Raw genomic sequence first — 13,948 nt, 5'->3', positions numbered from 1 at the left:
AATGTAGTACTGACACTCGCTACAACATAGTTGAACCTTGAAATCATTATGCTAAAGAAAAAAATAGACATAAGGACCATACATTGTATGATTGCATTTATATGAAAGCCCAGAATAGACAGGCCATAGAAACAGAAAGCAATTAGTGGCTAGAGGTAGAGGGGAATGGAAAGTGACCAATAATGAGTACTGTTTTTTTTTTTGTTGTTGTTGTTGTTGTTGTTATTGTTGTTTTTATGGTGGGTGTTGTGGATGAAAATATTCTAGAATTGGATAGTGGTTACAAACAGTTGTGAATATACTAAAAATACTGAGTTGTATACTTTCCAAAGGATTATCCACTTCAATTAAATCAATCTTTTGGTGTGGGACACAATCAGAATTTTTAAAGTAAGTTTGTTTCTTTCAATCCCCACCCCATGTCTACCCCCACCCACCCCAACCTTCGACTTCCTTTTGAGACAAGGTTTTGCTATTTTGCCTGCCCAGGCTGGCCTCCAACTCATGGGCTCCAATGCTCCTCCTGCCTCAATCTCCCAAGTAGCTGGGAATTGAGGCACACACCCTCACACCCACACAATCAGTGTTTGTTTTTGTTTTTGTTTTAACTCCCCAGATGATTTCGAAGTGGTGGTGAAACACTCACCTGCATGGTGGTAAAACACATTTGGTGAAGAATTAGATGTTTAGATAGATATGAGCATTACTTCCTGAAGGTGAAAACTGGCCTTCCGAATTAGTTTCTGAGGTCCTACATCAAAAGGATTTGAATTTTAATTTTTAAAAATTCTTTCATACTTGGATTTTTGCCTTAACCTTTAAAGCATTGTTTTCATATATTCCTATTCAGCTTTTAGCTCCAGGCTACTGAGAAAAGGAAAGGTCAAAAAAAATTTGGGCCCAGCAGTACCACTTTGGAAAATAATGTTTTTATACAATTAGGGGGAAAAGAGAGAGACTTGAAATGATTCCTGCAAACCCTAGTAGAGATTTTTAATCTACCCACCCAATTTAATCAGATTTTTATTTTTTGGAAAATTTTTAACTCCCTGGTTTCAAGTTGCTAGTTTTACCCCCAATCACTTGAGTTAGTGCTTTTTGCAGAAGCTTTATGTACCTCTTCCCCTTTGCTCTTTCTCTCTTGTTATATATCACACTTTCAGTGTGTGTAAACATCAGAGCAAAGCCCCATACTGAAAACTGCGGTCTCTACCCTGTGAGGATCTTTTGTTGTCTCTATAGAGGGCCAAGGGAGCCCAGCCTGATCTCTTCCGAGGGGCCATGCTGCCTTGGGCATCAGAGGAGATGAGACCAAGGACCTTGATCATAAAACAGAAGCGCAGAGGCAGGCCCTGTGAACCTGGTCCTGGGAGGTGATCTCCAGTCTGAACAGAGCCGTATCTGGTGTCTTGAAGACTTTTTGTGTTCAGGATGAGTGCTGGTCTAACCCTCCCACTGGCTTCCTGGGACCCTAGTCCTCAGAGGCCTTTGAGTGGCGATGTTCTGCATCCAGCTTGTTCTAGGCTCCAGAGAGCTGATTTTTAAATCTTCAGGAAATTTGCAAGCTGCTTGTTAAACACAGCCATTATTAAAAACTTATATAAACTTCTAGCATAATAAATTGTATTAAAAGAAAGCATTAAATAGTTTCAATTCATCAATTCTAATTATTTTATTGCTGTCTATGCTCTTGAGATTTTTTGCCTGTGGTCTTTGTATAGTGGATATATATTTAATGACATGCTTCTTCTCAGTTCTGTGTTCACTTATATCATGCTCGTAGCTAAAATTGGCCATGAGGAGAGTATTCATACCACAAAAATTGGCAAGTGCTACAAATCTATTCTTTTTCCCCCTGAATGCTGATAAGGCATTCATCAGCACACCATGTTTTTAGGCAACCACCATTGACCAGAGATAACAATAAAGTATATCAAGTCTGTCTCTTTCCAAACTGGCCCATGGCAGTTTCAAGTCATGCATATTGAATGCCTAAGAGCTATGCCTGAGCTAAATGGAAAACCAATGACTAGTTAAAGGGTTTTTAGCTACAAGGACTTTTTTGTGGCTCAATAGCTACTTTGGAGGAGTTTTGGGTCACAACTTCACTGCAAGTTCCTTGTCACAACTCTGTCCTGGCTTACCTTGACATCTGGTGTTTACTCCAAGCTGAGATTTCAAGGAAGGGCAGTTGGAGGCCAAGGGCGGCTCCTAGAGACAGATGGGCAGAGCGTCTGCTTTGGCATCATCCAGGGCATGGGCAGCAGTGGTCCGAGTAAGCACCACTGACCTGCGGGCGGGAGAAAGCCTGCCAGGTTAGCCATGCACTTGGCATCAGGAGAAGGGGATCAAAGCCAGCAGTGGTCACAATGAGGACAAAACCCTCATTGTGGAATATTGTCACCCAAAAGGGATGGGTGACCAGCAGGCGTTTTGGATGGAAGTATAAACAATAAAGTATATGTGTGTCTATGTGTTTATGAAGACAAGGCCGGTGGACACTAAACCTTCCGCATGTATCACGTAGATCCTCCCAGGACAAACAGGAACAACAACAAAACTTGCAATTTTGTTCTCCAATATAAGGTAATAGAAGAGACTTTTGTGGTAAGGAAGTTCATAAATCCATTTACTTTTTTCTGGAAAGCACAAATACACACAAAGATACATTTGGATCCTCCCACAAATTCATGTTTAAGAATAGTATTTTTTCAAATGAGTTATATGAAAGAGATCCAAAGTAAGGAACAGAAACTTCCAGGAAATGTCCTTGCTCTGTTGTTGTCTCTTAATTGTGAACTCTTTGTAAATTGTTACAACCCTGGATGAATGATGGGAATATAACAGGTTGTAGAATTGGAGAATGCTAAATCTTTGTTCCTAATGGCAAAACATGTTTTTCTCATTTTCATCAGAATGTGTGATCCATGCCATTTGAAATCAAATTCCAAACACAATGAGCCATTAGTGTAATAGCTCATTACTAACAGCGGTCTTATAAATAATACATTCTTATCATGCACATGCAGCTCGCCGTGAAGCCAGCAAAAGGTATTTCAGGCCATCGAAGTTCCGTTGCGCCAATGCGGCTGTAGATTAGAAGGACATCTCCATGTGAACCAAGATGGATGCCAATTTTCCCTGCCGGGAGTGAGGCTGGCCGCCTCTTTCTGCACATATGGTAGATGGATTGGTTAATCAGCGTCTGCTGAGTCTTGGGCCTAAAATTACAGAGAAGCCAGACAACTGCAGCTACGCAGCCTTTGTTCACGAGTGCAAACAAGACAAACAATCACTTGTTATTTGAGAAAAAAATTAAAATGTTTATTTTGGACTTTTATTAAAGTGTCAATGGCTTTGTAAAACAGCTGTGTAAATCCAGTCTTTTACAGCAAGTAGCATTTGGGGGATCCTGTAAAGAAAAGAATATACATGGAAAATTTGATTTTTAAAAAAAATTCTTCTGGAATTTCATTATTGAGGAGAAAACAAAGAGCATCTCACATTTATTTTTCAAAAAACACTTGAAAACAAATGGTTTTTAATTAAAGATAGATTGGGAAACAAATAGTTTAATTTGTTTTCTGTGTCATCTAAAAGATTAAACGTTATGATTAATTGATTCTCTGTTTTAGGGTGTTAAAGCATTGACCATTTTCTCTACTGGGCATTTATGAATAAACGCAGCATTTCTGGGAATAGGGAATGCTGTGGTTATTGAGCTCTACTTTCTGAATGGAATATCTCCAAAAATGAAGTCTGAATACTTGAGGGATAGGATCCAGTAAGTTCAGGTTTCTAATAAGAGCAGTCAGAGTCTAAGCGTTCAATTGGGAATTTGCTTAAAACCCACTTATTAACCCACAGGAATTATTTGTGTGAAATTTAAAGGACTATACATTCTCTCTCTCTTTAAATTTTAAATATAGAGAGGAATGAAATACAGAATTAGTAAAGGGACATAATAAGGAACTTCTTTTTAAAAAATATTTATTTTTTAGTTGTAATTGGACACAATATCTTTATTTTGTTTATTTTTATGTAGTGCTGAGGATCGAACCCAGGGCCTTGTGCGTACTAAGTGAGCGCACTACTGCTGAGCTACAACCCCAGCCCATAATAAGGAATTCCAGTCACAATCATTTCTCAATATGGAATATGATAGGATTAAAATAGTTTGTTAATTCATAATTTTTTGGTACCAATAATGGGTCAAGATCAGTTAGTTACTCCATTTCCTACCTATGCATCTCTCATCAAGGACCCAGAGTCATAGGACCATTGCAAGAACATCAAAACCCTATGTCTGTTAGGATGCTGAGCAGTGATATATTTGGAGATCAGAGCCATCTAGTGAACCCGCCTGGCCTTACTCAGGTTCACACAACTATTTCCCACCAAACCTTTCCTCAGCTTTCCTCCCATCAGACCATCCAATCAACAAATAAACAAATTTAAGAGAAATTGAAGAGTTCCTACATGATAAGGAGCTAATAATCATGAATGTTGAGGACCAATCATTTGGGCACTGGAACAATGATCCATCTTACCATGACGGGAGGAAAGTGCATAGGAAGCATAGGATTTGTAGGAGGATAAAATGATAAAGACACCAGATGGCAGAGGATTTGGGGCAGGCAGAGAGATTGGCTAAGAAAGTAAGTTCCAATAGTTCCCTCTCCAGAACTCTCTGGCAACTTCCCTAAGTTACTTATCCACCTCTAGGATTGTCTGTAGTGGTCTCTTGTTGGACGTTTCTTTGAACATGTTGTATGTACTTTACATTGTGCTGGACACTAGAGCTACTTAAGGAAGATACTCCTTTCTCTCTTAAACAACTCAAAGTGCCTGTGAAGTCCTCATCAGACCACGTGCCCAGGGCTCATGGAAGTTTCATGATGATAATCACTTGAGGTCTGATGGAGTAACCAGGTGTTTTGGATGTTCCAGGTGGAAGGTGTAGCTGTCGGGTTCATGAGTGTGTGCTCAAGAGTGAACTTGCCCCTGCTGCACGAGTGCTTCGACTTGGGGCCTTTCCACGGACTCTGTGTCCCACATCCTGATGACATTCTGGAAATACCACAAGAAATAGATGTTCAAGAAGATCAAGGTATTGTGGCTATCTCAGGGGCATCTCAAGAAATAAAATCCATGCCTTGGACATATTTGTGTTCTTTTTCTTTTAATTATTTTTTAGTTGTAGATGGACACAATATCTTTATTTTACTTATTTGTTTTTATGTGATGCCAAGGATCGAACCCAGTGCCTCACACATGCTAGGTAAGTGCTCCACCACTGAGCTACAACCCCAGACCCCATATTTGTGTTCTTTGCTAAGTTATAAAACTATATAGGGCATTTTGCTTTTCCTTCTCCACTCCCCTTTAGGAGTGGTTTCTGTGGTTAATCACATCCTTATACAAATATCTATGGGCAGAGAAGGTCGAAAGTGCATTGGTATATTTAGATATGTTGGCCTTGCAGCTAAGAGCTCCCAAATTCAGAATGCACTGTTAAAAATAAATTTTGGTAAAATAATTGCTGGCATTTCAGGATTTTACACACATGTGCACATGGGCACACATGCTTAGCCAAAATAGAAAAAATGATTTTTTCAAATTAAGAACTCAAGAAACTGGGTATATTGTTCAGTGGTAGAGTACTTTCCTGGCTGTTCAAAGCCTTGGGTTTTATTCTCAGCATTACCAAAAACTAAAACTAAAAATAAATAAAAGGAACTCAAAAGATTTTTAAAATATTAATCCCAGCAATTAATGCTTCTGTGTTCATGTCTTTGACAAAATCTTACCTAGAATAGGTCTACTGCAAGTAGTCATTTTTAACTTGCTTAACTTGTTTCTAGTTACATGAAATAATAAAATCAACTTTGAAATATTGTCTGTGTCAGGATTTTCACCAAGTAGAATGAGGTAAGCTCAAACATCTGTGTGTTAATTTAACAAGGGCTCACCACATCCATGGGTATCTTTGCAGTGAAGTGTGTTCTTATGGCAGACACATGCAGGCAGGCAAGTGACTTTGGGTATGTTAATTCACTTCTCTAAACCTGGGTTTCTTCATTTGCAAAGTAGAGATAATAGTAATGTTTCCCACGCAGGGGAGCCTTGAAGTTTCACCCAGATAAGCCATGTAGAGTGCTTCTCAAATAAATTCAGTGCTCAGTAAATGTTGATCCTCATTGTTAGCAGAGTTAACTCTTTGTGATTGGCCTTTCACCTATTTGAATCTCTCCAGGGCAGAATCAGGGTATTTTGAATTGCTCTGCTTTCTCCTGTGTGAAAGAGTATACCAAGATTGTTCAAATACAGGAAAAGGAATATTTTGGTTTGTGGCATAGACTTGGAAATCTAGACAAAAGAAGGTGATGATTTGGCTGGTCATGTCCCCTGGATGGGAAAACCAAGTGCATGAGTGTGCATGCTCTACACACTCATCACAGAGAACTTGTGAGGCCATGGGTGGAGAAGTGCTTGCTTGTTGTACTGATGACAACAGCCTTCATAAAAAAGATTTGAGGTCATTACTGTTTTATAGTGAAGGCCAGCTTGCCCAGGCTTCTCAGACAAGAGACATCATAGGAGTGTTCTGAAGGAGCTTTTCTCCATGAGATAGTCCTAAACTCTAATTTGCCACTATCCAATGAGAAACCAAATAGGAGCCTTGTTATGGCTCAATGTTCTCTATATAAAATGGAGATAAAAATAGTATCTAACCCAAATAAGTATTGGGGGGGTTAAATATTAGAAGTTTTGTGATATGCTTAGCTCAGTGCCAAGTCCACAGTAACTCCTACAAATTTTTAAGTTGTCTTCTCCAGGCTGCTGTTATTACAAACAAGCTGAAAAGATAGAATCTCTCCCATCAAGTTCCTCTGATGCTACTGGTATTCCCTACATAGAATCAATGGAAAATTCCTGTCTTAGAAACTTAATGAGGGAGGACTCAAATTTAAACAGAATCCTTGACTTAAAATCATATGTATGTCTTTGTCTAACAAAAGCCCCCAAGTCTTACTTCTCTTTACTTTCCTCAGGATTTTTGCTTAAAATCAGTTGCTCTAGGACAGCTTGGTAAGTGAAAGAAATAGGAAAACTTTTCTTGTTATCTTCTGGACCTTGTTTATTTTTGAAAATCAGCTTTATGTTCACAGATACAAAGATGATTCTTCATGAAATTTTCACCAGGGAACTACTATTGTAGACTTCCAAATAACTCAGGGATGGATTTACAAATCATCAACAGCTCATTATATCTAAGAAAAGAGTCATCAACACATTTTGCTGCCGTCTTCATATCAACAACAACAAAGAATGAGGCTCCAGAGAAAATTCTAAATGTACTGTGATCTACTGTGACATTTTTTTTCTGATGAAAGTCCCAAGTTAAAGGAAACATAATTTCCCTAAAATATGAACCAGAATTCTTGTTTCAAATGAACACACATTGTTGTGCCTTATATCTTGTATCTTGTTTAGTGCTTTTTCCATTTCAAAGGTTTTTCATATGTATATTTTCTCATTTTATCCTCAAAACTTGCTGTAGAAGAGCTAGGACAGGTAAAGTTCTGTTCATTTCACCTCTGTCCAAGCTCATCCAAGGTTTTAAAGCTCTTTATAGGCTGACCCAGAACTCAGATCCAGTCTCTTTCTGCTTCTGTTCAAGGTGACAATCTTGGTAAGGTGGCTTTTTATGTTTTTATTTTTTTGTTGCTTGGGATAGAACCCTCTGCCTCATACATTGGTACCATCTACTGCTCAGCTTGTGCTAAAGCAGTAGAATAGGTTGCCAAGAGACACGGAATATGAGACAAAGTTGATTGAGAAATGCTCAGGGGGATGTTCTAGTGGCAACATGCTGGACAGTTGTTTTGCCAGAAAGTCCAGTGGTGACAGGCTGGACAGGTGCATCTTTGCTGCATGAAGTGCACTAGAGGCATGATCTGGACAGCATTTACTTCTCCCTAGTTCTCTGATCCACACCAGTTACCACAGGGGAGGGGTTTTATAAGTTAAGCTGCAAAAACAGTGGTGTCACCAGCATTAACTTGTTTTGCTCCTTATATGACCAACATCCCAAAGAACAGCTGTCCTGGCAAACATGCAAAATAGTAGCTTTTTACAGATAACATTGACTTAATTTCCAGCATACATGAGAGAAAGCCATTGTCCTTCAAGATAGTATGTATCCGACAGAGAGTAGTATGTAGCCTAAACTTGCTCTCATTGTTCCCTTAACTTGGCTAGGTTTAGGGGAATAGAAAGATGCTTTCCAGGGCATGGTGTCTTACTATCCTCTTTTATTTAAGTATGATTAAGTAAGCAGCCATTCTACCCCTGAGTACATACCCAGCCCAAGGTGAGTTTTTATCTTGGATGGCTATATGGTCTGCTTCACTAGATACAAGATCAGTTTTTTCCAGGTCAGTGAGTTATTTAATGAATAGTTACTTTAATGAGTTATCAGTGGACCAACCATATCCCTCAGATTATAGTGTGTATGTACACACGCATGTGCACAACTTCCTTCTGCTGGAATCTTCGCCTCTGTATGTGTGAACTTTTCCAGAACCATGGAAGACCACTTTGACCCATGGTAGAAACCAGTGGGAAGTGCCAGGAAATTAACACTCCAGGAGCCGACTTTGCTTCCTAAGTCGAATCCTTATTCCCTCATGGAAGCTTTCTCCAAATACTCCCAAATAAATGGCTGTACTTGAATTTTTGGATCAAGGTCTATTTTGAAGAGAACCCAGATAAGCAATACTACTGGTCAGGTCTTTTCCTACCATCTGTGAAATCATTTATGTATATTAACCACAATGGAGTGGAGTTAGGGTCCACCAGCTGTGAGAACTTGCAATTGCACACCAACCTCAACCCTTCCAAGCAGAAAGATGTCAAGACTGAACATTCTTTAGCTAAAATGGCAGCTTTCCTTTTCTAGTTCTTTACATACATTATGATTAGCCTACTGTTATTCATCATTTCAGCCTTATGTTTCCATTGAGTCTAAAAAGTTTAACTATGCACATTCAGTTTGTATTTTACCTGAGTTAAAATGCTCCCCATTTTGCATATCTTCACATTTGTAAATTTTGAGTTTTATGTATTGGAACTTAGGACTATACTGGGACCAATGAGAACAAGTTCTAAGGATGCAGATTTTGTCCCAATATAGGGAAAAACTTGTAAAAGTTTATTTTTTAATTAGTGGAGAACTTAGTTGAGAAGTAGCAAGTTCCTGGAATGTTGGAAAAATTCACAAACAGTAATACATATTAGAAAAAAAGGCTTTCTGCTTGTGTAGGAGATTGTACTAAGAGAACCCCTTAAATGTTTTGTACTAATTATTTAAATGTTAATATAATAAGAACCCCTTTTAAAATAAGAGTCTCTGGAAAAAGTATGGAACCACATCAAGATGTTCCATATGCCTGGCAGTTAATGAGTATTCTCCTTTGGTAACAATAAAAGGGCCCCAAATGATGTTTTTTTTTTTTTTTTTTTTCCAATTGGCCACACCACTGGCCCTGTGTGGCATTTGCAAATCAAGCTGTGTCTTTTGTTATCTACATCATCACAATAATGATTTTGGAATCAGAATTGAGCTAGCAATTTTCTTGATGATGCATACAGCAAAATAGGACACAGCCTGTGTTTCCACAGCTGTATTGGCATCACCACGTTTAATAGTTAATAAAAAAAATAAAAACAAGCAAACAAAACAAAACTTTTGTTCCTCATGTAGGCCTGTGTGTTCTGGGCAGCACAAATCTCTTTTAAAAGACCCCTGCAAGGTTCAGACTTGTAAATCTCATTACACACCCGGGGCCCACCTTACAAAATCTCTGTAGAATTTGAAGTGCTCTTTGGCAGGGAGAAATTTAATTTTATATAACAGAATTGTGGGCTTTCAAAAGGATAATTAGAGTAACCCCTTGTAACCAAGCTATCTAGGAGGTGTTGCTTATTATACATTAAAAGGCCCTTCAAAATAATAATTTTCATAACATCCCCATGTTAAAACAGCAATGTCACCTTTAATATTATTTTAAAAATCACCTCTGTCAGGAAATATTTCTTTATGTGTTATTTAATTTCTTTTCATTGAACTTACATTTGCTTCTTACCATAGTTTGTCCCTCTTCTGTTCAGCTGGGAAACATCTGGAATCACTCTCAATGTGCCAGAGCTAAAAAATAATGACCAAATTCTTATTTATTGTGTATTAAATACTCCCAGGTCTTTTATCCTCTCATCCTAAGTTCCATTTTTTATTCCCAGTCCCCTTCTATTTTACTTTATTTTTCTCTTAGCACAGATTCCAAATATGAATGAAACACCCATTATGGAGCATGGCAATATTCCTGCCAATGTATTTGCATTATATATCTCAGGACATTTTTTGAATACTAGTCATATTCTCTAGTCATTTAACTAGTGAACCACTAGGACTTTATATTAATTTTCTATGACTGCCATAACAAAATACTATGGATGGGATGGTTTAAAAAAACAGAAATTTATTGTCTCATAATTCTGAGGCCGGAAGTCTGGGATCAATGTGTTTCAGCAGGATTGTTTTCTTCTGAAGCCTCTTTCCTAGGGTTGCCATTGGCCAACTTGTCCCTGTCTTCACACGGGCTTCTCTCTGTAACCACCTGTGTCCAGATTTTTTATTCTTAAGAGAACTCTAGTAATATTGGATTAAGGCTCACTTCAGTGAACTCATTTTAACTTATCTCTTTAAAGATCCTACCTCCAAATAGTCTTCCTGTTCTGAAGTACCAGGGGTTCAGACTTCAACATATAGAGTTCTGGGATAGTGGAGTGGGAGGAGACAGAACACAGTTGAAGAAGCAGCTGCACAGTATCTCCCTCCCTTCCCTGGTTCCTGTGTGCTATATGTTTGGGGCGGGGGGCATTTAAGTAATATTTATGTTCTTTCATAAACCGACTTTCTTCCCCTGGCTGGATACAAGCTGCAGTCACTTAGCCCTCTGTCCTTGGAATGACTCCCTTCCCCCACCACTCCATTTCTCACTGAGTGGGTTTCTCTGCTCTGGTGTGGGTTTTAGATGTCCCTTGGAAAGGAGCCTACTCAGCCTGCAGTCCCCTAGCCACCTCACTTCCCAGGAGACAGGACAAGTTCTAGGGCCCTTTCCCATCTCTCACTTAGAGGCCACACCATGTTATTGGCACCCAATATGCCATTTTTTCCCCCACTATGATTTGAGTTTTAGCATCTCAGTTCTCCCTCCTCCCTCTGCCTTTCCTTTCCTTATGGTTTGGCAGTATGGATCTTCTGTGCCTTCTAGCTGCAAAGCTATGACAGTAATGTAGATAGTGGCAGCAATGTCTGATATACTTAATGATGCAAAGCCTAATGTATCAACTTAAATTTGTTTCTAATTCATAATTTGTATTTTATTTTTAAGCCACTCAATGTCTTTAGCATCTGAAGGTAACCAGATTGCCTTCTTCCAAAGTTTTAGCTACTCTTAGCCAACTTCAGTTTTCTAGAATTAACCATGTGAATTTAGTGCTTTGCTAGAGATGTTGATAAATAATAACTTAAAATAAATAATACCAGTCCTATGCCTAGGCTGAATTGGTTATCTTCAAGGTTGACAATCTGTCTAGAGGTTCTATAGGGCTGAGCCCTTGAGTTTGTATTATCCCAGGAAGAATATGAGCCAGACCTGAAACCCAGAGCTTGCTGCTAGGGACACAGCCCTAAAAGCCCCCTGAGTGAGCCTTATGGTTATTTAGCAAAACCTGTTGCCAATTTTCCTTCTTCATTCCAATGCTGGTTTCCAAGCCCTTTCCAGTATCTTCAAAAACAACAGCAGCAACAAATGATGGCAACCACTTAAGAACCTATTATTTTGCAGAGAGGAAGCCACTATGATCCACATTCCTATTCTCCTCTTCAGCCCTGAGAGAAACCTGTGATATGACTCAGCCTTGCTCTCCAGCAGTCAGATTCATTTCACAATGGTGGAACTACAAACGCATTTTGATATAGGGCCTGGAGGTCTTTGAAAGAAAAGTGGCTTTATTTTTATTCGTTATGATCATTATGTGCTGGGATTATTTTCTCAGTAGGCGATGTCTCTTTTGCCCATATTTATGAAGCAGGGGAGAAGGCATTTAATGAATTTCAAGAGTGTATTTGACTGTAAAACACATCTCAGCATATTCACATGTAAATAACCCTTTTATTTATTCTCTCTGGTGACCTTTTTTCTTTTGGGGGTAGATCACAGTTTGTTGTTGTTTTCCATTTCCAAATGGGAGGCTGAATGATAATAATGAAAGATTATGCAAAAAAATCCATGTTTAAAATAATGTTGATATGCCACTTGTGTTGTAGGATAATTATAGTAATTTGGCTATTACACTATATGGAAGCAGGAGTTGGTTGCTAGAAAACACGGTGATAGGGGTGATTCAAGGGATTTTCATCCCAACTGGCTGTTTGATCCCGCTGACTTTTCTCTTGAAAATCAATTGCTTGCCACGAATACTCTGAATTTCCCCTTGATTAAATTGGCTGTTGGTGGGCTGCACCCATTGCACGGGGGTCACTGTGAGTTCTGTCTGTTTACAAAGGGTTTTTGACGACTCTTAAAATATCATGGGCCAAATTTAATCTGAGCAAAGCAACTAAGGAAGCAATTACTAAAAATCACAGTCTTTGCACATAGCAACAAACAAAGGAAAATTTATTAATTCTGATGCACAACATGAAGCTAGTTATTTTTTTACTGGGTTACAAGCCTTCTCCCCACTGCATTTTGCTTGAATTTTTGGTGTTTCCAGACCTCCAAGGCCACATGGGCTTGCTCAGTGGAAAACTTGGGAGAGACACATAGAAGCATTTTTGACAACTTTTCCATTTTCCCTCAAGGTTATTAATAGACTCAGGTCTTTATGAATCAGTGACAGTAAATTTGATTTTTCTTGAAAAGCCTCATTTAGTATAATGAAGATTAAAAATTATTAGTGTGATTCTGAGTATAAGTCAATGGAAGAGTGTGGTTTAACATTTGTGAGGCCCTGGTTTCAATCCACAGCACAAAAAAAAAAAAAAAAAAAAAAAAAAAGAAAAGAAAGAAATCATTAGCATACAGTTGTAGAAATGGGTGTGTATTTGTGTGTGTGTGTGAGAGAATATATATATCCAATTCTGTGTGGAAAAAGACTCCAGACTTTTTTATTGAATGCTGATTTAAATCTATACAAAATAGCTTGGAGTAAAGAGAAAAATAAGCAAATCACACACACACACACACACACACACACAAAGAATAAGTGTGTGTGTGTGTGTGTGTGTGAGAGAGAGAGAGAGAGAGAGAGAGAGAGAGAGAGAGAGTGATGGAAGTAGTGCTCTTTTTATTTATTTATTTATTTTCTTGATACTGAGGATTGAATCCAGTGACACTCTAGTCCTTTCTATTTTTCATTTTGAGACAGGGTCTCTGTAAGATGCTGGGCCCAGTTCTATACATTTTAAAAAGTGTATAGACCCTTAATTAAATGGAATGTTAATTTAATTTAATTATATATTGTTTAGTTAAATAGAAACAGCCTTAAATTTGCAAACAAGATGAATGTACTTTTTTTTGAGAGTAAGTAAGCTAGCAATATGATACTAGGTCACCTTTGAATACTTCAGTGTATACTTCCTTCACAGGGGGACATAATCCTTTACAACCTCCACCAAAATCAGGGCATTAACATGAATAAATTAATCAATGTCAATAGATTAATCCACTGATTAGACTATAACTCATCTAATTTTACCTCTGAAAATTTTTGCATTGTCTCCCACATGAGCTTTTGGGGGATACCTCATGTCTAAACGATAACAGTCTTACTATCTTTAAGTTTGGAATGGTTCTTTAGTCTTTCCTTGACTTTT

The 13,948-nt window shown here is 38.3% G+C and overlaps 1 protein-coding gene across 1 annotated transcript in view; it reads left to right on the top strand.

Moving 5' to 3' along the window:
• The window catches only part of Cfap61 (cilia and flagella associated protein 61), a 253,731-nt gene that overhangs the window by 38,038 nt on the left and 201,745 nt on the right, over positions 1-13,948 (top strand). The window contains exon 8 of the mRNA XM_027953760.2: positions 4,951-5,110. Within this exon, the coding sequence (XP_027809561.2) occupies positions 4,951-5,110 (160 nt within the window). The remainder of the gene's footprint in view (positions 1-4,950; positions 5,111-13,948) is intronic.

The sequence above is a fragment of the Marmota flaviventris genome, chromosome 2 (genome assembly GCF_047511675.1).
Source record: "Marmota flaviventris isolate mMarFla1 chromosome 2, mMarFla1.hap1, whole genome shotgun sequence".
NCBI classification, from domain to species: domain Eukaryota; kingdom Metazoa; phylum Chordata; class Mammalia; order Rodentia; family Sciuridae; genus Marmota; species Marmota flaviventris.
This window is presented reverse-complemented; position numbering and strand designations above follow the sequence as displayed.